The 24,297-nt window shown below is 36.0% G+C and overlaps 3 protein-coding genes across 7 annotated transcripts; 2 read left to right on the top strand and 1 right to left on the bottom strand.

Moving 5' to 3' along the window:
- Positions 1-9,023: 9,023 nt before the first annotated feature.
- On the top strand, positions 9,024-10,376 carry LOC140887341 (uncharacterized). The gene is made up of 3 exons (XM_073294527.1): positions 9,024-9,361; positions 9,499-9,653; positions 9,832-10,376. Exons 1-3 carry the CDS (start codon positions 9,187-9,189, stop codon positions 10,231-10,233), a joined length of 732 nt encoding a protein of 243 aa, XP_073150628.1. The 5' UTR covers positions 9,024-9,186; the 3' UTR covers positions 10,234-10,376.
- On the bottom strand, positions 10,317-14,396 carry LOC140887340 (guanine nucleotide-binding protein-like NSN1). Its single transcript, XM_073294526.1, has 9 exons — positions 14,268-14,396; positions 13,934-14,178; positions 13,221-13,341; positions 12,967-13,140; positions 12,361-12,596; positions 11,910-12,174; positions 11,647-11,826; positions 11,049-11,260; positions 10,317-10,836 (listed from the first exon to the last, which is right to left on the bottom strand). Exons 1-9 carry the CDS (start codon positions 14,284-14,286, stop codon positions 10,480-10,482), a joined length of 1,809 nt encoding a protein of 602 aa, XP_073150627.1. The 5' UTR covers positions 14,287-14,396; the 3' UTR covers positions 10,317-10,479.
- An 801-nt stretch (positions 14,397-15,197) lies between these two features.
- On the top strand, positions 15,198-20,734 carry LOC140890630 (uncharacterized). 5 transcript variants are annotated; one of them, XM_073298551.1, is made up of 9 exons: positions 15,198-15,304; positions 16,087-16,284; positions 16,669-16,989; positions 17,111-17,333; positions 17,559-17,705; positions 17,813-17,937; positions 18,663-18,867; positions 19,477-19,730; positions 20,371-20,734. In XM_073298551.1, exons 2-9 carry the CDS (start codon positions 16,178-16,180, stop codon positions 20,537-20,539), a joined length of 1,551 nt encoding a protein of 516 aa, XP_073154652.1. In that variant the 5' UTR covers positions 15,198-15,304; positions 16,087-16,177; the 3' UTR covers positions 20,540-20,734. The 5 variants fall into 5 exon arrangements, with proteins under 5 accessions (XP_073154652.1, XP_073154649.1, XP_073154653.1 ...); XM_073298548.1 differs by having other exon boundaries at positions 16,087-16,311; XM_073298552.1 differs by having other exon boundaries at positions 16,087-16,311; positions 20,253-20,373.
- Positions 20,735-24,297: the final 3,563 nt, after the last annotated feature.

The following is a 24,297-nucleotide window of genomic DNA, read 5'->3' as shown; positions in this document are numbered from 1 at the left end:
GTTGATGTATCCTTGTATAAGTATTGCAATCATTATGCTGACTTTAGACCCATAGATTTTCCCATGATCGGGTGGTACCTCTGCTTGTTCTGCCCAGATTTGGTCAAGTGTTTCTTGTCTCTTACGGTGCCGTTTCGACCGAGGCATCCCAAGATGAAGCCATTTGAGGGCATGCAAGCTTTCCTTGGTGAAGAATATTATATGTGCAGATTCCAGGTTTGGTTTCTATGACTTGAGTTTTACTGTCACTTGCCATTTTTAATATATTTTCTATTTTTTTCAAGGAAATATCTTTAATTTCGATAATTACGATTATTCACAAATTATATCCTAATATATATATTTTTTATTAAAACAAAAGTCATATCCTAATACTTGAGCAACTAGTTTTATGTATTATAGATAGTGACAAAAATTTATAAATTATTATCAAAGTTAGGATCAGTATCTGATTCCCGTAATTTACGAATTCTTGCGATTGTTGGAATGGAAAGTAACAGATGTGGTTGAATATAGGATGATTAATTGATCGAAATATTTTATATATATACTAATTTTCTCATTAAACAAATATTCAAGTAGGGTACAACATAACAGTTAACATTACCTAATAAACCGCTTCAACACCATGGTGCTCTATATCTATCTTCTTATTATTTTGAAATTAAGAACTTGAAAACTACATGTATATTATCTGTCTTTTTTTCTTGAAACTGAGTCATGAATTTTATTTTGTAACTGATAGCAAAGATGGGGCTGTCATTTGTCCAGACCAAGGAGGATGTTCAAAATCTGAATTAAGCTTTCTATTTCGACATTCCCGTGTCAACTTGATTTCGTGTGTTTAGTCTGAACTTTTCTGACAAGACTTTTATATATTTATCTGGTGTTCAGGTAATTTATCAAATTGAGGATTTGGCCTTTGTTTTGATTTGTTTAGTATCATTTTCTTTCTGGAGTTTAGGTACAGATTAACTATTTATAATTTGCATGGTAAATTAATTGAAGTAGCATAACTCAAAGATTTGAGTAACAGATGTTGCATTCCAAAACGCTACTTTAGTATAATTGATTAAGTTTAGTCACATGTATACTGAAAAGTAAAATTGTGTAGTTGTAAATTTAATCTAATAAAATTTAAAACTTATTAGCTGTTTGTGATGAATGTGGAGATGTTTGGGATTTGAGCTCCTCTCTAGCTCCATTTATATTGTCGTGAATTTATTTACACACAATTTTCAAAGTTTAATTCCCCATTATTCATTTATGTCTTAAGCCTGGTGCATTTCAAGGAGAGGTCCTCTGTTTTCTGCCATGTTCGATCCTTTGGGTACCGTTGTAGTTACTGTTCTTTCTTTTGTTGTTCTGCACGAAGAGTTTGCTTCTCCTTAATGGGAATTTTTTTTCTTCAATAATCTGTCTTTTTTTATACATTAATTTTTTTAAATTTTGTTCCAGTATATTAACTTTTCTTGTTTAATTAAAGTATCTGAACATAAGAAAAACACAGGATTGGATATTAGTTTTCAGATTTCATTTTCATTAATTTTGAAGTACTAGTGAGTTTACTTGCGTGATGAGCGTCAAGAAATGCAACAGTTTGGAAATGACATTGATGTTGCGACCATTTAGGGTATGGGAGGTGAAACTTACGTGGTTGATACAAATTACAGATAAAAATTCATGTGGAGGACCTTATGTTCAGGGTGGATGATGTTAGAAACTGCTGTGTTTTGTGTTCTTCAAATCTGCTTAGATGTGGAAACATGTATACTCAATGTTACTATATATGCGTCAATTGGCATTCCAAATGGCAGACCATAAAATTAGCTTGATGGGAACTTTTAGAAATTTTAATGCTCGATCTGCACCGACTTAATTTACTTCTTGTGTTTTTGTAGAAAAAAATAAGAATGATGTGAAAGAAAATGTTGATGTTATACTATTGTTGATACTCTTCGAAACATTACAATTTATATGGTAAACATAGTTGTCTATAATTTATTTATATGCTGGTGTTCTTTAAGTACTATTTTGCTAGGGAGATGTCACGCGGTCTTTGTTGTTTAGTTAGATTCTTTGTTTATCTTCTAAGATGGTTCAGTCATATGCGGATTGTTTGGATAACTGTATTGGAAATTTACTATCAAGACGATCTTCCCAGCATATTTGTTTTATGGATTTGAATTCCAGAATTTTGACATCTTTTTCTGCTACTTGAATTCGTCAACTTGTGCAGATAGTCGTGATGCAGAGGATAATGGTGGATGTTATTCTGGAAGGAGTGTTCCAAGTTAATTTATATAGATTAGTTCATAACTCGATCTATTGGAAAGTTCCGAGTTAATTTATATAGATTAGTTCATAACTCGATCTATATATTTTCTAGTGTAGATTGATTTAGAATTTAGACTAAGAATATTGATTTGTAATATTGAAAAATTGTATATTAAATTTTATTTTAGAAATTTAAAATTATTTTTCATTTGTAATGTTGAGGACAACAAATAATAACTGCTGTGAAAATCAAATTAAGACAACGGTTTAAAATTGTTGTAAAAAACAACATACGGCAACGGTTTTAAAATGTGGTTGAATAATAAGCAAACACCTACATAAGACATCGGTTTTAAAATGTGGTTGAATAATGTCTACGACAACGGATATAAACTGTTGCAAATCTGTTGTGGTATGTCAACATAGACAACAGTTTATAACCGTTAAAGACAACCTAAGACAACGGTTATAAACTGTGGTCAAATACTGTGTACGACAACAGATGTTTACTGTTGCATATCCGTTGTCGTATGTTAGAATCCACAACGGATATAAACCGTTGTTGTATGTTAGACTTTCGACAACACCTTAAAGTACAACGGTTTTTTGACCCCTACGACAACGGATTATATCCGTTGTCGTTTCCCGTTTTTCTTGTAGTGGAAAGAATATCGTTTCTGAGCTCCGCAACATCAGGTACAACCACTCGATTCGATAAGCATAATAAACCATCTGCCTGATAATGGAATCCAGATGTATTAACTTCATTGGCTAGACGTGCCAAACGCTGAGTCTTAACATCAGATATCTGAGCATCTCTGATCCGAGAATACAATGCTGGCTCAGATAGAATAGTATACAATCGAATCCCATTTCTCCCTTTCTTGTGCTTGAGCGTAAAACTCAATGAACAGCACTCTTGAATCATATGAGATACTCCACTAGTCTGAAGTGCAGAAAATCTCACCTGCCGACTCAAGGCATCAGCAGTAAGATTAGCAGAACCTGGATGATATTTGATTTCGCAATCATAATCCTTCAGAAGATCCATCCAGCGTCTCTGTCGCATATTCAACTCTGCCTGAGTGAATAAATACTTCAAACTCTTGTGATCCGTGAATATCTCAAATTTCTCGCCATAAAGATAATGTCTTCAAATATTGAGAGCAAATACAATGGCGGCTAACTCGAGATCATGTACTGGATAATTATTCTCATGTGTCTTCAACTGTCGAGAAGCATAGGCAATAACATATCCATGCTGTGTCAGAACACATCCTAACCCCTGACCAGAGGCATCAGTGTAGACAACATAACCTCCCGATCCAGAAGGTAGAGCTAACACAGGTGCAGTAGTAAGACATCTACGCAGCTCGTGAAATGACTCCTCACAATCCGAGGACCATATAAAGGAAACATCTTTCCGAGTAAGCTGAGTCAAAGGCCTGGACAACTGTGCAAAATTCTCGATAAACCGACGGTAATATCCAGCTAGACCCAAGAAACTACGAATCTCAGCAACCGTCGTCGGACGAGACCAGTTCAACACTGCCTCTATCTTACTAGGATCAACAGATATTCCTTCACTAGAAATCACATGACCGAGAAACACTACCCAATCAAGCCAGAATTCACACTTGCTCAATTTGTCATACAGCTACTTATCTCGTAACGTCTGCAACACAATCCTCAGATGTTGTGCATGCTCATCCTTGTCATGAGAATAGACAAGAATATCATCAATGAAGACAAGGACAAATCTATCCAGATATTCTCGAAATACCTGATTCATCAGATTCATAAAGACTGCCGGTGCATTCGTCAAACCGAATGGAATCACCAGAAATTCATAATGCCCGTATCTGGTTCTGAAAGCAGTCGTAAAAATATCTGAATCTCGTACCCGCATCTGGTGGTATCCCGATCTCAGATCTATCTTGGAGTAAACAAAAGTACCCTGTAATTGATCGAACAAATCATCAATTCGTGGCAAAGGATACTTATTCTTGACGGTGACACGATTAAGCTGCCTGTAATCAATACATAATCGCATCGATCCATCCTTCTTCTTAACAAACAAAACAGGTGCTCCCCACGGAGAAACACTCGGATGAATATATCCCTTATCAAGAAAATCCTGCAACTGCTGTTTCAATTCCCTCATCTCTGACGGTACTAGACGATAAGGTGCTCGGGATATAGGCGTAGTTCCTGGTACTAGATCAATACCAAATTCAACCTCTTGAACTAGAGGAAAACCAGGAATCTCATCAGGGAATACATCAGAAAACTCGCTGACAACCGGTAGTTGATCGATACCCGGACTACTCATGGACATATCAACTGCATAAATGAGGTAGCCCTCCCCACCTGACTCCAAGACATGACATGCCTTCAGAGCCGATACAAGTGGCATCGGAGGTCGCGCACCCTCACCATAAAAGTACCAGCTATCACCCTCATCTGGATGAAACTGTACCAGACGCTGATAACAATCCACAGTAGCGTGATGCAAAGTTAGCATATCTATTCCCAAAATACAATCAAAATCTGTCATCGCTAATATCATCAGATTAGCCGATAACACATTACCCTCAAACTCTAGAAGGCAACCCATTACTAGACTCTTAGTTACTACCTCTTGCTCCAGCGGAGTAGATACAACTAAATTCCATATCTAATGATACATAAGGTAATATATGTCTCTTAACAAAACGACTAGAAATAAAGGAATGCGACGCTCCAGTATCAATTAAGACAAGTGCAGGAATACCACATAACAGAAAGGTACCTGCCAACATGCGATCGCTTCCCTCCGTAGCCTGCTCCTGAGACAGAGCAAATACATGCCCTTGAGTATGTGGACAGTAACCAGAAGAACTCTGTGGTGCTGTCTGCTGACGTGGAAAAGTAGAAGCCTGAGATCCAACCTGTGATCCCGATCCACTAGCAGAACCCATGCGCTGAGGACAATTTCTCCGCAAATGTCCCTGCTCACCACAAATATAACAAGCACCAGTAGCCTTCCGACACGAAGCCGCAGGATGCTTCCCACCACAGTGGCTGCAAAATTCCTCCTTCTTCTTCTTCTTCTTCCCGAAACGTAAAGTACCTCGTGAACCACGAGAACCAGACGAAGTAGTAGTAGTAGTAGTAGTAGAAGAAGACATAGGTCCAGATTGCACAACAGATTGAACCCTAAGCCCAAGAGATCCACTAGGCTGTCCTGGCATCATCAACAGTGCCCGCCTATTGTTGTTCTCCACTTGACGGCAACGGTTCATCAAAGTCTCATAAGATGTCGGATTATCACATACGATAACTTGTGAGCAGATATCTTCATTCAGGCCTTGCAAAAAGATATCATACTTGGACGCATCACTGTCATTGATATGAGGACTAAAAGGTAGCAGATCAAGAAATCGTTGCTGATATTGATCAATAGTCATTGATCCTTGCCTCAGAGTCAGTAACTCCATAGATCGTGCCTGTCGAACAGCTGGAGGAAAATACAGTTTCTGAAACTGCTGACAGAAATCCCCCAAAGTCACCTGTCCTCTCTCAGTACGTGCCTGAGTAGCTTTGGCATCCCACCATAAGCGTGCTCGATCCTCTAGAACGAATTCTAGAACTTCCAGTTTCTGCTCCTCAGTGTAATCGAAAGCTCGAAACGCACTCTCGAGTTTAGACATCCAACCTTTTTCCTGTTCAGGATTCTCACCTCCCAACAAGGGTTTCGGTCCTACTTGCATGAACTTATTAATAGAGTAACGACGTCTACCCTCATGAGGATGATGTCGATTATCCTGATGGCGATGGTGACGATGATGATGACCACCTCCCTGGCCAACACTACCATGACTCTCGTCAGCCATATCCTGAAAAGAATTGCACATTAAAATCCCAAATGCGCAATAATTACTTAAGATGAGAGTAAATCCCAAATACTAATCCCAAAATCCATGCATGCTCTGATACCAAAAATGTAGTGACCCTGCATGGAATCACCTACTAACTGGCAACTAATAGCATGCATTAAACTTAATACAGCAAAATTCTTAATAGAGTAAAAACGTGCGGAAACATAATCCATAATTTACATAACAGCTTAAGAAAACATATCCAGGCTTAAATCTGTAGTGATACAACCATATCGAAGAACTTAAAAGTAACCATTATACAGCTAAGCAAATCCTGCTGTATAAAATCTCCTGAAAAGCTCCGGTTTCCTAGTCCTGCCTTGAACTACCGGCTCCGTCCATCCTGTGACCTGCCCGTGGAATAGGGTGTCCAAGATAACAACTAGGACGTGAGCGCTAACGCCCAGTACATAGACATGAGTAAACATATGTATATGATGCATGCAACATGATAACTGGTAAATGGTCATCTGAAAAGTCATGCTCAGTACCGACGCCACATGAGTGTTGCCACCGCATGGATCAACCTCTGGGTGCAACCACACTCATCTAGTACACCAGAGTAGTTAGACATACATGTTCCCGCCGTCGCGGTACTCTCAATGACAGACTATCGAGTATAGAGCTGAGCGGCTCTATAATCAGGTATAACAAGGTATAGGCTCAACGTGTATATGCACATGATATATGAATATAGAAAGCAGTAAAACATACATCATGCCACATAATAATGCCAAATAAATGCAACATATAAACATGTATACTCGCTGGCAATCTCAGTCAATGTGTATGTACCTAACACCGAAGTCTGAACTAAGCTGGAAAAAGACAACCCCTAGCTGTCCTAGGTCAACTCCCGACCCGACCTGGTCTCAAGCTTGACCCGAACTGGTCTCTTGGTCCGACCCCGAGCTCTTCCTTCCCGAGCTATTCCTTCCCGAATTCCCGAGCTACTCTTTCCCGAGCTCCCGAGCTACTCTTTTTCGGGCAAAGATATGAAGTGAGATTGAAGTGATGTGAAAAATAACTGAATCCCCAGCTCCTATTTATAGACAAATATTTGGGGTGATCGAGATTCTTGAGCTGACGTCGAGACGTCCGAGCTCCTATAAGCACGCCACGTATCAGATGCTTGAGCTGAGTCACTACCATTATTGACAGCTCATGCTTAGGCGCCAACTGTCATTCATGCAAGCGTCCACACACCTGCCTGCCTGTCCTGGAGGGTTCGGGCTTCCCTATTAGCAGTTCGGGATTCCCTAGCAGCAGGTCGGGATTCCCTAGCAGCAGGTCGAGATTCCTTAATAGCAGTTTGGGATTCCCTAGCAGCTTTTCAAACTTCCTTAGTAACGAAATTCCCTAACAGGCTAACAGCAGAATTCCCTAGCCGTAGAATCCCTAGCAAGAGAATTCCCTAGCTAAAGAATCCCTAGCTATATAATCCCTAGCAACAGATTCCCTAGCTGCTCATGTTTCCCTAGCTGCTCATATTCCCTAGCTATATAATCCCTAGCAGCAGATTCCTTAGCTGCTCATGTTTCCCTAGCTGCTCATATTCCCTAGCTGCAGTTCAGCAGCTCAACAGTTCAGCAGTTTAGACTGGACCCTTAATCATGATTATCATATTATTATCTTAAAATGAAATCTGGGTTACTACAGAGTGTGAGGAGCACTTCATAAAACTCGGCAGGTATGACCCGACGACATTTTGGTCAAAGAGGTATTTAAATTTATTTCATCTTACGAAAGCATGTTGGACCATAATTCGGAGTATATCGGCTGGAAACCTTGCGTAACTGATAGTCTTGCATGGCCGGGATTGATTCGATAGGTTAACAATGCCACGTACAAAGGATTAGTTGCTAAATAATATTTAATTCAAAAATGGAAACCACTAGGGAGTTGAAATAAAAAAAATTGTGGTTAGGGAGTTAAGATAAAATTTGAAGGATTGGTAGGGATTTATATATATATATATATCGCAAAAAATCTGGTAGTTCCATCATGTAGTAAAAATAATAATTTCCCTTGTTTACTTGTTTTATTTCCCTCGTGTCCCCATAGAAGGTCCCTTCAAAACGCAATGATTCCAAATTATTGTTATTTTTTAAATTGACAAATAATTTGATTTTATATATAGGTAGTATCGGGTGAGACTATGCTCCACCAGGTGTAGAACATCTGGTGGAGCTAAGCCCTTGGATTAAGGGAGAGCCCACATAAAAATATGTGGGACCCACATGTTATCATGTAGGCTCCCCCTTGATCCAAGGGCTTAGCTCCATCATATTATCATGTAGGTTCTCCCTTGATCCAAGGGATTAGCTCCACCAGGTGTCCCACATATTTTTATGTGGGCCCTATTGATCCAAGGGTTATGCTGCACCCGGAGAAGAGTTATGCTGCACCCGGAGAAGATCACACGGTAGTATCGGAATTTAATGGCAAATAAAATTTTGAATTTCAAATCAAGGAGACATGGAGGGGTGTCAATGATGAAAACTTTGACTTTTCTGGGAAACAATTGGTGGATAATTATTGCATTTGCAAGTAATGTTCTGATGGGTTAATATATTATTTCAATTGCACCTCCAACGAGTCCGTGCTCCACCCACTTGACATTTTTTTACCCATGAAATCACTTTTTGTTTTTGTATTTTTTTCTGTGTATTAGATAAATTATCGGACTAATGATTATCGTTCAAAAAATATTGGAAAAAAAAAAATCAAACAAATGATTATCGATCAAATGTTCGTACCAACTCATTCATTATAAATTTATATATAGTCAACAACTATGTGTTCGTTACGCTTCAACTAGCCAGTTCCCCGCTAATACTCCAAACTTTCACGACAACCCATGAGATCGGCCACTGCTCAGTCCTTACAAGATCATATGTATAACAATATGTTGAATTAAATCAAAATAATCAAAGAATCCAGCTCCTTTGAATTCCCTTCTGAAATCTGAATACGAAGGAAAAGGGAGATGAGAGGAGTTGTGACACAAACGCCACAGTCCCTTTACAAGCCATCGAAAATCCTCCGACGTTATCGATCAGATGTTCTCTTGCCGGAGAATTGTTTGTTTTCTTCGAATATGAGGGTCAACCCATCTCGGTTTCGGAGGATCAGAATCAGGTGCAACGGTATTGGCGACTCGGGTACGCTTTTTCCCGCTTTGTAGAATCTTTGTTGGGTTTGTATCCTTTTTCTTGCTTATTGTTATCCTTATTTGGTGGGTAAATTCTCCTTTTTAATTTGGTGTTATTGCTTATTAGTGCATATTATAAATTTGCAGGTGGAAATGAGTACAAAGCAATGCTAGATGCATTTTTCTTGGGAAAGGCTTTGGGGGAAGTAATTAATGAACGTTTACAGTCAACTGTGGGTGAAATTTTCAGCAAAATCGGTGGTTTGCAAGCTGATTTCCTGAAGCAGGTGCAAGAATTCCAGGTAAACTCGATCCATCTCACAAAGATTTGGTGTTTTCGATTGGGGTGAATGGATAAACGGATTTGATTTGATACATAGATTGAGATTCATGATGATTATATAGGCATTATGCAACAAATCTTCTCGGTTGCAATTTCGATCAATGGTCTCTCCTAACATGGAAGAAGTGTATCTGCAGGAGGATGTGTTTGAAAAAGCTAGACGAGCTAGGGAGGAGGCTATGGTTGACGCAAAGGATGGCATAGAGCTAGTTTCCAAGTCCATCGAAGGAGGCATGTCAGCCGTCGGTTATGTTACGTCGACTGCGACCACAGCCATCGAGAACGTCGTGGCAACTGGAGTCTCTGCCCGTGGTGATGTTACATCAACCGCATCCTCTGCCATTGATAGCATCACCGCGGCTACATCCTCCGCCATTGGCCATGTTGCAGCAACAGCATCCTCAACGGTCGATGATGTTACTACGACCACATCCTCGGCCATTGATGCAGCTCAATCCGTAGTGAAACGATCAGCTGATCGATTCCCCAAGATTATTCCAAAGCCAGGCAATGAAGACCCCAAGTCTCAAGAGAACTAATTGGCGACTCCTTCATACTTGATGGTTATATTCTTGTACTGTTATGAATTTAATCACGTTCGTATTTTCTATAAGATCATATTCAATGGCTAAGTAAATAAAAACAGTAGATGAGTAATTAAAGGGAAGGCAAAAAAAAAAAAGAACAGAACAGAACAGAAAAGAAACAATAGGGAAGCTTGTCGTGCCACTTGGTATCGTTCTGCGGAAATTGTCGATTAAAATATCTGCTGTAGCACTCCTCAGTTACTCGGTATCCAATTCAACCCCAGCAGGAACTTCAAATCGGTTCTTACTGCTTTGACCAGCTGTACCACTTTCATCGGCATCGTCCGCGGCAGTTTCCATTCTCACATAATCAACCCTAAAATCATAATCACCATCCATATCATGATCCATGGTAGATGGTCGACTATCCTTTTTCAATCTTTTCTTCTCTGCTTTTTTCAGCTTCGTGTTTAGCATGCCCTCCTCTGAATACAGTTTCTTGTTTTGTTTCCTATTTGCATATTTATCTTGCTCAGGGATATCACCCCTTTCGTCAGACTCCATGGGCTCGTCCTCAACATTGTCCTGAGTTGAAGCTGGTGGTTGTTCATCATGCTGCATAAACGTATTGAACCAAATTTATCTAGACTTATCAACAGTGTTATAGTGGAACTTTAAGAGAGCATGCATATGAGAGAGTAGTGTGTTTGTTAGGCTCCTGCATCTCAGCCGGTACCTCTCTCGCATTAAAACTTGTATAAAAGACATAATAATGATTGAGATTGAATTCTTGTAGAAGGGATACAATATGTGGAAAAATCACAAACCTCGAGATCCATCATGCTGAACTTTATAGGAAGATTTGATGGAACTTCAACTGGGTTGAAATCACTGACGGATTTCAAACTGCCAATAAATGAAGATTCACCACCATAAACTTCATCCACATCGAACTCTTTCCCAAGTTCTGAGACGATTTTAGCCTCAGAAGGCTCCTCTACATTCCGAACAGGAGGCATGGTGTAATATGGAATTTTACCTACAGGGAGAATCACACACAAAAATCATGTTAATTTAAGCCCCGCTTTGGCATTCACTGTCTACATAAGCTTTCAGCACTTTTGACCCATTTTCAGATCAGCAAAAAACCCAAAAGTCCTCCAAATGTTACACCTCGATGCTCAAAAAAGGAGTTAGCTCATTAGGAGCCCAAAATTTGTGTAAGAAGACGAAACCAAAAACTAGGAAAAAATAAAATGAGGGCAATCATGAATTATAAATAGTCTTGAAACAATTAACTATAGAAGTTCTGTTTCTGGTCGGGGGATGGGGGTGTGACCGACCACTCTTGCCAGCGTCTAGATCCGCCTCCAATGCAACAATACATGTTCTTTTGATGAAGTTCATAGAGATGAGGAATCGTACCTACATTCCAGTCATGCAAAACAATCCTTGCAGCGGATTCGACATCCACAATACCACCTTTTTTGAGCTTTCCTCGGACTGTAGCAACCACCTGAAGGAACTCATCGACAGAACTAAACCCAGGGATCTTATATAATGTCACTAATATTTTGTCTGGACAAAGCTTGAGGATTTCCTTAACTGCACGGTTAAGATACAGGAATAAAATAAATACACAGTTTTGAAAATCAAATTTGTTGAGAATCTTAAAAACAAGAACTCACCAGGACCAATTGGATCCTCTAATTTTTCAATTCTCTTGCAATTACGAAGAGCAATGGATGCATCACTTTCGGATGATTTTAGCATCACAACCCCAGGGCAGTCCAATAATTTTACATTTTTATCCAGCTGAACTTCTTGCATAGATCTTGTCAAGCCAGGGGTGGCACCAACATTTGCAACCTGAGATCTTTTCAGGCTATTAATTAGGCTACTTTTACCTACGTTGGGAAGGCCAATAACCCCCACGGTGATAGATTTTTTTATCTGCACAAAAACTTGACGTTAATTTTCCCCACAACAAATTAAACAGATGCATGAAGTTACCATTCACTTTTAAGAGAAATATTACTATATAGAATTAAAAAAAGTAGGAGAAAGAGGAAACGAAAATGAATTCCATGTATACACCAAAGTTTTGGAGTTGGACATTAAATATCCACCAATACTTACATCATGGCTTCTTGAATAATTTTTCAGCAATTTTATGAGAGTTTCTGCCCCCAGACAGTCACTTGTTTGCAGGATATTGCTTGCCTTCCCAGATTTCGCAGCCTTCCCAGCCTTTCGAGTAGATTTCCACCCCAGGTTCGATTTCTGTTCTTGTGTGCTGCATTTAAAGGCAACTGCTGGTAATTCCTCTCTAAGATAATTGAGCCACTTCTCAGCAGCTTCACGAGGAACAAGATCTGAAACATGAGAGAAAAGGTGTTAAGGAAACATATTTTGTCGAGTTCTCTGCAAATCCCGAATGATTAAAATCTCAATTCGCCCTTGTCAAAAAAAAAATCTCAATTTGCATGGAAAGCATCTACGTGAATTATCTCTATGAAGTCAGAACAATTTAAATCTAATGGAAATAAAAAGAAATTCAATTAATTCAATTACTCACACATCATCTTTAAAAAAGACCACAACTTGCCAGCTTTTCAAGCTGATATATTCATTCACCAGAAGAACTTGGGGATTTTAGGGCCAGCAGCCCAGCACAAATTTTAACTCCAGTCTCCAAACATAGGACCATAAAGCCAGAAACGAAATGCAGAAGAGCAAGCATACCAATTTTATTTAGGAGTAAAACCAGACGCTTATCAGGCCCTGATTTCATCACCATGTTTTCCATGTCAACACAACGTGTACCAAGGGGATCTCGGGCATCAAGGACCTCCAAAATTACATCAGAAGCTTCAATCACTTTCACCAACTCCTTATAAAATGATCTCTCTGAGTTGTCTGCACACAAAGTAAAGAATTTTTTTAAAAAATAAATACATCAAACTAAAACATCAGAACACCAAAAATCTCTTGCATACCCAAACCCCGAGTTTTCGAAGCTTGGATGGAATTCTCAGGTACTGACTCCTCTCCACCAGAATTCTCTTCTACTTCTTTTGTTTCCTTATTCTCCAAGAGTTCCAATTTTCTCTTTTGAGCCTAAAAATTAAGAAAAGGATTTGGTAACGTAGTTTAAATCCAAATGAAAAAACTTTTAAATTATCTGATACCAAAGTTATGTTTTCCAGATACCAGCGCAACAAGAGATTGCTTGATGCTAAAAACATTAAGTAGTGTGTATGATTGAAACTTGCACTGATTCGTAAAGTGAATACATGCAGAACAATATTCAAGTCCAGGTTTACAGGACCATGCTCTCGTAATCATTGCAACTCTCACATGAACCTAGATTAAACTAGCATCAACGACTCAGCATGAAAAACTGATGCCGTGGTCCATGTTAGCTGACAGTAGGCATTTCGTTGTCGGCTGAAAGAATCAATAACAACCATCTTACTCACCTACAATTCAATTAATATCCATAGCCCATCCGCCGGGAAAAAAAAAGAAAGAAAAAATGCAAAATGTGTCAAATTTAATCCTTTCAAATATTCTAAGCATAAAACATCAAATTAACAAATCTGAAACCAAAATATCAACATCAACAAGTAATTCACAAATGTAGTAAACAAGAACCAACAATCGAATAGAACAAGCAATAGAATAATAAACCACAACATAATCCAATTACCCTCTCCTTTCGAGCGGCTTTCTTCTCCTCTAGCTCCTGTATGACACGCTGGCGGCGTTCCTCGAGCGCCTTGAGCTCCTGTTCCTTAAAGGGCCAGTCATTGGGGATGCCCGGATCCTTCTCAACTTTGGATTTCTTGTTTAATCCCAATTTCTTTGCTTCCTTGGCTTTCTTCTTGTGATGCTCTTTCACTTTCCGTATCACCTTGTACTTCTTCTTCAGAGACACCCTCTTGCTCTTGCTCTCTGAGAAAATTCGAACACACAACAATGAGTACAGAAAAAAAAATCAAATCTTTGCTACTATACACGGAATAGGTTACGTTGTAACATACTTTTGCTTTTCTTCACCATGGCTGGATGATGCGTGGAGACGAATAGCAAGATGGAGGGGCGCGGGTTTTATTAGGGTTTACAGTGGAAAGTCAGGGCAAAAAGGCGGGTGGGTGGATCGGGTAATTTTGGTTTATCTGTAAATGGATCTGCATAAACGGGTTATTCAGATGATCGATTCAAAAAGTGTGTAAATTAATTTATTTTTTAAAAATATATACTAATTCGATGTCTTTTTTAAAAGCAAAATGGTTCAATTTTCATCTGAAAGTTCATTTTAATATAGGACAAGCTATATATTTATTGTACAATAAAATAATGTAATATAAATAATTTTTTTAAAAAAAATGGAACAACAAAATTGAACATAAACTAAAACTAGAACAAAATTAAATTAAGTTGATGACGTCAAGAGTTCGACTTTCTCTATTTATATTTTTTCGAGTGAATCTATCATACTAGGTTTGCTGAGTAACATGATAAATCAGAGGTTTATTCATTACACACATTAAGAATAACTTTATCTTTGGTGGAAAACATTAAATTTTTTGTATTGCTATATCTATACCAAAACTTCTTAATTTATCATGTAATATTGTTAGGGTTATATTTTTAAAAAAAATTGAACTACACATTATATTATTAATTATTTTTTTTAAAAAAAATGAATACATTAATAAAAATATTAAAAGACTAATAATGGTTTATGCATTATAGATTAGAAAATTAAAAACCGAAATACCAAATAAACACAATAAAATAAATAAAAATTATAAACAAACAAGTTTTTGAACAAATGGATGTGTTGGGCTAATTGGAGCAGACATAAAACGGTGTAGGCTTGGCCCAAACGACATCTGGACCTCCACCGATGGACCCGAGTTCAATCCAGCTCAGCTGTTATGTTGACTTCTTCAGTCATGTGGATCTTCAGCTCTTGTAATCTGTTTAGTGGTCAAATAAATTCTTTCATTTCAGCGAGAAAAATTTCCTCATGGAAAACGAGGGTCGCACGCACTCAATCCACATCCATTCCCATGTAAGTTGTACACTTTTCCTGTAATTTTTCGTCAAAATGCCAATATCTATGGCATTTTTTTACCTTGAATTTAGGGTTGGTTTTTTTTTTTTTTGCTTGATTTAATTTATTCTCTTCTCCATGAGGAATTTATGTTTATCAAGAACCATGTTGGAATCTGATGTTTTTGGCATTGTGTGTTCAGTAGTTAAGGAGTTGATATTGCGAATTTGCATTTTTGATGAGCTTTACTGCTGACTGCTGAGGTAGTTAAGTTCGTTTTATGAATCAGCTGCTATACATCTGTGGCGCGGACTTTAAATTCTATACGCTTTGACAGTGCTTCAACAAGTTGAGAGTGAATAATTACAAATTGGAGGGGGTGGAATTATAGTTGCAAGCTAGAAACTGCCTAATCCAGCATTAGCTATGTTTACTTTGTTGATTGGGGTTTCTACCATGTTATCTACAACATGTCAAATGTTGGAACCCCCTTCCCTTTCATTATGTGTGCTGCCTTATGGCTGCATGCATGGTCAATATTTTGGCGGCCCAATGCTGGAAAGGGAAGGGCACCCCTGAACTGTACCAGCTGTCCAATGCAAGAAAATGGCGAAATGAGAGCGAGCATTCTTGTCCTCCAACTGCTTTATTATTGCTTAACATGATTCAATTTTACAGCGTGTATCGTATACCATTGATATCTGAAATATAACTTCATCTGCATAGGCAGCATAATGTTATCCTAAAAAATTAAGTTTTGTGAATCATGAATGCATTTCTCAATTCTGCTGATTTTGCAGGCGCTAATTTGAAATCTGGTGTGAACCAAGCACTTTCCCACAATGCACACCAGCCATTTATTAAGCTAATCAATAGGAAGAGACTCTGCTCATGGCAGTATGTGCAGTTATTCCATCTATTGCCAAGCTGCAAGCTCATGGAATTGCTTTGAAAGAGCCGTTATTGCTGGCCAAAACTTCTCACGTGCCAACTCAAAGGTTTCTTCTACATATTCAGTTGGTTCAGTATCCTCCTAATATGCATTAAATCCTTGTCATCACTTGGATCGACTTTTTTTTCACTGAAGTCATTCTGATGTAATGAGTGTAATTTTTTTTGCAGTCAACAGGTAGAATTTTTTTCCCATTGCTACGAAACATCAGTCTTTTCATTCTCTTACCTCCAGAGTGGCAATCTTTCATTTGCTAAATCTTATATTTTTCATTTTAACTTTGATTATAATTGTTGTGCTATCATGCGAAAACTTGGATTAGATGTATATATAGGATTTTTTTATTTTAATTTCTCAAGCTTATTTAAGTATGAGATTTATATTCCTTAAATGATGTTTTTCATTTGTATCAATTCCTTATCATTTCTAGGAAAATTTATTGTACGAGTTGTAAAGTCATGCCATTATCTCTGGGAAGGGCCCACAACCTCATTGCTCCACGCTTAAGCATGTCAAATGGAATTCCAAAATCCAGGACTCTCAATAGATGCTATTGCTTGGGTGCCCTAGTGAGTGCTGATGGTGCTATTTCTTCTGACTGGGTTCCTATTGCTGATCAGGTCCTCCTGCTGGCAAGTATGATCCTTACATTTATTGCTGGAGTAATTCCTACTGAAAAGAACTTGTATAATAATTCGACAATCGGATCCCAGGATGATGTCATCCCTGAAAGCTCTTCTTCCTCGGGTAGGTAAGGAAGGTTGAGGATCAAAATTTCATCTTGGTTTATATCTTTTGTATGCAAGATTCTGCTTAGATGTTAATATGGTTCTGTTATGTTCCATTTTATGATTTGGTTTATTTAATTGCAGTGAAATGACCAATGATAATGAGGTTTACTTGCAGTTTGCCTGGGATATTGTGAAAGGCAAGCTTATGGATTCCTTGTCTGCTACTGAAGTGGGGCTAGAGTTAAGAGAAACATTTCCAGAATTTGAAGGAAAGGATACAAAATGCCAGTCTAGTTTGTGTGCTGTTGCTGACAGTCCCAGAATAAGATTGCTATGGGCATCATTTCAATGGTTCAACAAAGAGGCAGGCACTTAATTGTCTCTGTCATATAACTTGCATTCCTTGTTTGTGTTGTTAGGAATGATAAACCTTTTTTAAAAAGTTTTTGGCCAAGGGAAGAATTTTTCCTGGTATTTTTTTCGTACTGGCACAGGAGAAAAACACTAGTAATTTTTTTTCTTTTTTCCCTTGGATATTTATTCTCCTAGTTTTTACAGAAAACGGAGGGTTAATTATTCTCTTATTTAGGTGTCAAATATTTCTGGAAACTGTGTCACGAAGTCAACCAAGGAGTTTTCGGCAGTCTTTACTGAAATTATTCTGAACTGTAACCAGAATTTATGTAAAGCATGGCTGGAAGAGGAACTTCGACTGGTATCTCGAAAACCTGACAAGGTTTGTTGCCTCATGAATGATGATCAATTCACATTATTGATGCAACAAGCTATCTAAATTACTTCGATAAGCATAAATATTATTTCTTTTTCTCCACTTTCTATTAGGAACTTCCTTCTATGGTGGTTAATAAATTAGGTGCCTACGACAATCTAATTCAAATTATCAGAAAGTCAGGCAAGGAGGGTTTATATGTGGAATTGACATATGCCCTTAAATTCGGGTCTTCCAGGTAATATAGTGTTGAAATCTTTTGAAATTGACCATGTTTCTTTATCAACCTGTTATTTGATTTGAATTGATGAGCTTTTCTTCTAGTTTCTCCTGTTGCCTCTTCCTGATGTGAATCTTTTTTAATTCCCTTGTATTGAGAAATAGTGTGAAAGGAGGTGTGTCAAAGTAAAGAGTTAAGGACAGTATCAGTAGCATGACAGAAGTATAATTGTTATTAGAAAATAACTTCAGGGTAGCTTTTGTATCTTCCTTTACTATGCAGGAATATGGGCCTCAGTGGCTTTTTGGGTTCCTGATTTCGTAAGCTTTGTTTCGATGAACTTCTTCATGCGTGTCTCTATTCGTTTTTTATTTACCTTGCCTTTTGCATGCTGTTTATTGAAATTTTTATTTTATTTTGTTCTTTTGGGAGCTAATATTTTTTCGTTTTCATTTGATGTTAAAGTGAGTCACTGAGTCAGATACAGCTCCTTGCGCTCTGCCTTTTTTCATTTCTTGGGTCGTCACAACTATTTTATGGTTGTAAACACTCTAGTATTTCAAGTAAAATTAGTTGTTTTATATGATATGTGTACATTACTGCGCAAAATCACAGGTAATGGATGGTGCAAGAAGGATAGCTTCTGCGATACTTGCCTAAACCATTCTCTCTTTTCAGAGGCAGATTGCATGTGCATTGGACAAGGATCCCAATTTTTTGAATTGCTCCTCTTTGTTTGATAGGAATGATGGATGCTACAATTATAGCTTGTTTGCCCAACATGGAGTAGCAATACTAGAAGATCTGCTGATCACATTGGCTGATGGCATTGCAAGCACATATTTGGAGCTTATATCTGTGGACAGTAGCTTGTCTAATGAAATCAACAACCTTGGATTGAGCTTGTGTACCTTATCCACCAGAGCACTTCAGCGATTACGCAATGAGGTGGACTTAATCTTTTACCCTGCCAGTCATTTTTATACAAAACCTCACATGCTTGTGTCAGGTTTTTAGTTTTCTTGAACATGTTATTCATCATAGTGATTCTTTTCTCAAGAATTGTTCCATACTTCCTTCATGGAGCAATTTTATTTTATGAAAAATGAGTTTGTGTTCACACGTGAAATCATATTTGACTCTCATATATTATGTTGGAGTAGACCATACCTTTAAAACTCTCTTTCATTTCCCAAAGGCACTTGGTTATTCTTATTTGTAGTCGTTGTTACTAGTATCATTTTAAACAAGACGTGTTGAGTTCTATTGGGCATGCAGTTAGAATGTGGCTTTCATACATACCCAGCCCAAGGTGTGTAGTAGCTTGATGAGATCTGTTTATTATATGAGTTTTAACATGGAGATATTGGTAAAACTGTACAATGTGGAATGTAGTACATCAAGATATGCGAGCATTATGATACTAGTGTTTTTTGTAGATTTTAAAAACTGTACAATGTGGAATATAGCACATGGAGATATGCGAGCAATACAGTACTAGTGCTTTTGTTGAATTTTTTTTAAAGAAAAAAACAGTGAATAATCTCTGGTTCACAGGTAGCATTGAACCAATGGTTGCATCAAAATATGTCAGCAATTGTATCTATGTATGAAGATAGGTTCGAACTTTGTACACTTCGAAGCGTACCCATTGAGAAATCCAACACGAATGAGGCCGAAAACTTTAGTTGGTGGAAACAGTTCAGTTTGATGAGATCAGGAGCTGCATCACCGGATTTGCATTTTGTTGTGATCAACCAGGTTTCTGTACCTTTTAAAAGGACCAAGGAATTAAGGGCCTTGACTGGGTGGTACGTTCTACCCCATTTCTTATATATATAGCGCTCCTATGTGTACATTCTGGGGATGTGAATGAATATATTTTGATATTATATATTTTGTGTAAGAAGCGTAGATATAATATTAAATTAGAACCTTTATCGATGATCTTTATAAGAGTTTCTAATAGAAGAATAATGGATTAGAAATTTAGATAAGTTCATTGATGATTTTTATAAGAGTTATTCATATTTATTTTAACATTTATGATGCTTTACAATAAATTATTTATATTGAGAAAGATATGGTTAATTAAACTTATATAAGATTGGAACAAATCTAGTGGTTTAATTTTGACAAGTTCATTGCCTCCATCGATATATATATCCTCTGACGCAAATACTCATGCGACATTTTCTTATAGTACGTTGCTGGTTGTCATTCTAAACATACTGCTGATTGAAATAACGAAATCATCCTGTTAGAGAAGTTCATTGTAGAATTTTGGTGTAATATGTGAGAGGCGAATTTGAGTTCTAGCTCTTGTTTTGTAGAACTTACCATTCTCGTTCACGAACTGTTATATTTCTCAAATATCAATGCAACTTCTGTTTTCAAGAAGCCAAGCTTCTCAATGTTTCGAGTGAAAGTTGGATTACTCTTATGCCACAGGAGGTACTATTTCAGTCTATTCCTTGAACTGGCGGATATCGCCATGCCATTTGTAAGAACGGTTGTTGCTAAAGTCAGTGATGCCATTTCGTTCTTTCTGGTCAGCTTGATAGGGAGGTCATTAGGGCTTATCTACTCTGGAATTCGACAGTCCTTGCGATGGAAGTGAGGTAAAAACAATACCTTGCTTTGTTTCGAAGCTGAGATCCCAGTATTACTTCGCAACTTGCTTAGTTGTTACTATATCAAATCGATGGCTTGGTTGTACATTACGGGTTCCTAATTTTGTCATTCGAGTATTTTGAACTTTTGAAGTGATATTTGACTTCGATTCTGTCAACATTAATTGTTAATAAAACATAGCTTTTCGGACTTGTGAGTAGGGTATTCTTGCCAATTGCCATAATCCTTGGATTTCATGAATGTTTTCTTGCAGCCATAAAGATAACACTATGACTTACACATGCGATGAAACGACTTTAAACTGAAATTTTGGGGATAAACGCAATTGAGAGGAGAGTTGAGCCTGAAATTGAAAATAATATTAATATCTCGTTAAGATGAGACTTGAAAGTGTAAAAATTTTATTTGAATGAAAAGTTGAAATGAACCAAAAAATTATGATGTTTGGCGCTTTTTTCAGAAGTCTATCCCGCTCATGCATGAGATGATATGCAACGCAATCCAATCAATTAAATGTGTCATTTTCTTGGCGGTATTATTTCCCAAATCTTTTAATTTTTTTGTTAGAATATGAAATTTTAGAACTTAAATGTCCTTCAGTATCTAATAACCAATATGAGAAATCAGAAAACCAAATACATGGACTCATAACAAGATAGAGCAAATTTAGCTAAAGTATAAGCATTCATATTCCATTGAAGTTTTCATTCAACCACAAATCTTTTGATATCAATAGTCAGCCTCTAGTCGCGACCCAAATCTTTTAATCTAATTATATCATCATTCCTTCCTTTTTGGTCGATGTTCATCAAGAAAACGCAGGATGGGATTTCATTGTCAAAATAATATTCAAGGCAAAACAATCGTCTGTATATTATATATTATTTATGTGCGTTTCCAATCGTTTGCACAGTAGCCATAACCTGTGTTTCACAGTTGATTTGGCAAGCGATGGGGTAACATGGGAAAACGACAGGCAATGACTAATAATTATTCCGAAAAGATGAGGAAAAATCAAACGTACATAATCCTAGAGAGTAGAGCCCCACCATCTTTACACCACATTATCTTTCTCAAAGAAACTTCGTACTTTATCTCATTATAATATTTCATGCTCACATTTTTCTTCAAAGGGAGTTCTCCATTGTTGGGTTTTCACGCATATTTTACAATGGTCAATCACAAGATTTTGCTAGTCTTTTTTTTTCTTTTTTTTTTTTGGGTAATGCACGACTCATTCATTGGCTTCTTTTGACAATATTGTGTTCCCGGAAATCCCAAGTGCTAGAGATGAGTTAAATAGAAGCAAATTGTCGATAAACATGAATAAAATCTCTTTTCATCGAAGGAAATGATTCAGGCTCTTTTTTTTTTTTTTTTTTACATCTAACAGATTTGATGAAACAAAGTATGAAAATTATTTGTTGCTCGAATTATTAGTATTCACGACATTCGGATATTTTACTTATTTGACAAATGATTAATTATAAATTTATAAGCATTCACCCCATACTATACTCGATGGGTCATGGGAGAATACAATAACTGAGTGAAGAGAAAAAAAAAATGATAATAGCAATAATGAGAGCAATTTGTACCTCAAGTATGCTAATTAAGACTATACATTAGCTGGATTGATTTGTCTCTTTATGTATGCAACAAGCAGTTGACATAAAATTAAAGTGATCATCGAAAAACCTGAAGCCAAAAGTTAGGGAAGAAAATGGCATGATTAATATATATATGGTGGATGAAAAATCACAATCATGTTTCCAAAAAATCGCAAACTTAACATTTTTGTCCACACATTTTTTCATAGAGTAATATTCATTTTGGTATATTGATAAAATGTTAAATTGCTACATAAATTATTGTAAATGACTAAACTGATACACAATTAAAATAAAAAGTCAAGTCCACTCTTAACCTAAATTGTTATTAAGTTTAATTATTACTATTAAAATTTAATTAGATACATAATTTTATTTTCAATTTTATTTTATTGATTAATTTTAAAAATATAATGTTTATTTAAAATAATATCATTATAAATAATTGTTGACTCAAATTATATAACAAATATTGTAATATGTTGACAAAAATATAATAAAATAATTATATATAATTGAAACCCGTTTATATTGTTTTTAGACTATTGAAACAAATACACATCATTTTAGTTTTTCAAAATTCGGTATTGTCTTCTTGGAAATTCAAAAAAGATGTTCAGTTCAAAGTTTAAGATCATGAAAAAAACAAATTTCATAGAAAAAATATCACTCATTGTCTCGATTTACGTGATTTTAATAACCTAAAATTTCTCCATTTGATTTAATAATCTGTAAGTTTATATTTTTTTACTCATGATTAAATTTAAATATGAATAAATATTTATTTTATTATTTTTTTATCGAAATATTAAATATATTTAGTCGTGTATATGATTTATTTATTGAGTATAATTTTATTAATATATAATTTTTATATCAATTTTTTTTCTAAAAAAAGAACGATTTGAAATAGATAGAAAAAATATCATTTTATTATTTATTTATTAATATTTTCAAAATATATTATATTTAAATAAATAATTTATTAGTGATTAAAAAATATATATGATAAAAATATTAAGATATTTATGTCTTGTGATTTTTAAATAAATATAAATTTATTTTTTCATTTTTAATCAATAAAAATTAGTTTGAAAAATAAAATATGATTTTAGTAGAATTTAATAAAAATAATTGAACTTAGACAATTTTATTAAAGGATAAAATTGACTTTTTTTAGTTTGATCATGTACCAATTACGTCGTTTTCAATAATTCATGTATCAATTTGATATTTGATCAATAGTTCGCGTATTAAAATGAACTTTACTATTTTTTTTATATTCATAATTTCAAACATTGATTAATATGTGTGTGTGCGCGGAATTTTTTTTGTTTTTCCATCTACTATATTTGACATTTTACAATCTTGATTCATTATGTTATCAGAACTGAACTGCAGTCTTGTATCTTTCTTCTTCTTATTCTTCTTTTTTTAAAAAAAAAAAATTGATTTTTTTTTAAAACTTTAGTCATTTTTACACTAAATTGTTTATGTGACACTTGAATTTATCAAGGTCACGTCAGCTTCACCTAAAGCAACTATATATTTTTAAAAAAAAAAAACAAAACAAAAATATGGGACTAAAACTCTATATGATGGCTGTCTTCACTTGCATCCTTGGGCATGTTTTGTGTTTCTGAAAATTATCGTAATTAAGATCAAATTATATAATATAAAAGAAACCTAGACATTGATTTCTGTAGTGGAATCGGGGCCAATATTGGCAGATTTTAAATGGAAAAGATATCAACACACTGTCTTCCCCGTTAATGCTTGCCCGATTTCATTAATTTCGTGGAAGCACTTTATTGCTTTTACAAAAGCAATAATATTAACCCTGTTATTTCATTAAATTAACAAAACACTATTGTTGATGATAATTATTAAATAATACCATTTTTAATAGTTTAAAACTTTGATATTAAATTGTTGATTCAATTTCAACTTTACCAAAGGGGCAAAGAAAAAAAAAACCATAGCTAGCTATAATAAACTTTGCTGGGTTGGTTTGAATTATATACATATGTATGTATATATAATAGGATGGAAGAAAGTTTAAAGAAGATCTTGCTTTTGAGGATTTCCTTCCTGCGATGTTTGTGGTTTCATGTGTCACAATCTTTCTTTCTTT

This window comes from Henckelia pumila, chromosome 3, assembly GCF_033568475.1.
Source record: "Henckelia pumila isolate YLH828 chromosome 3, ASM3356847v2, whole genome shotgun sequence".
NCBI classification, from domain to species: Eukaryota; Viridiplantae; Streptophyta; class Magnoliopsida; order Lamiales; family Gesneriaceae; genus Henckelia; species Henckelia pumila.
This window is presented reverse-complemented; position numbering and strand designations above follow the sequence as displayed.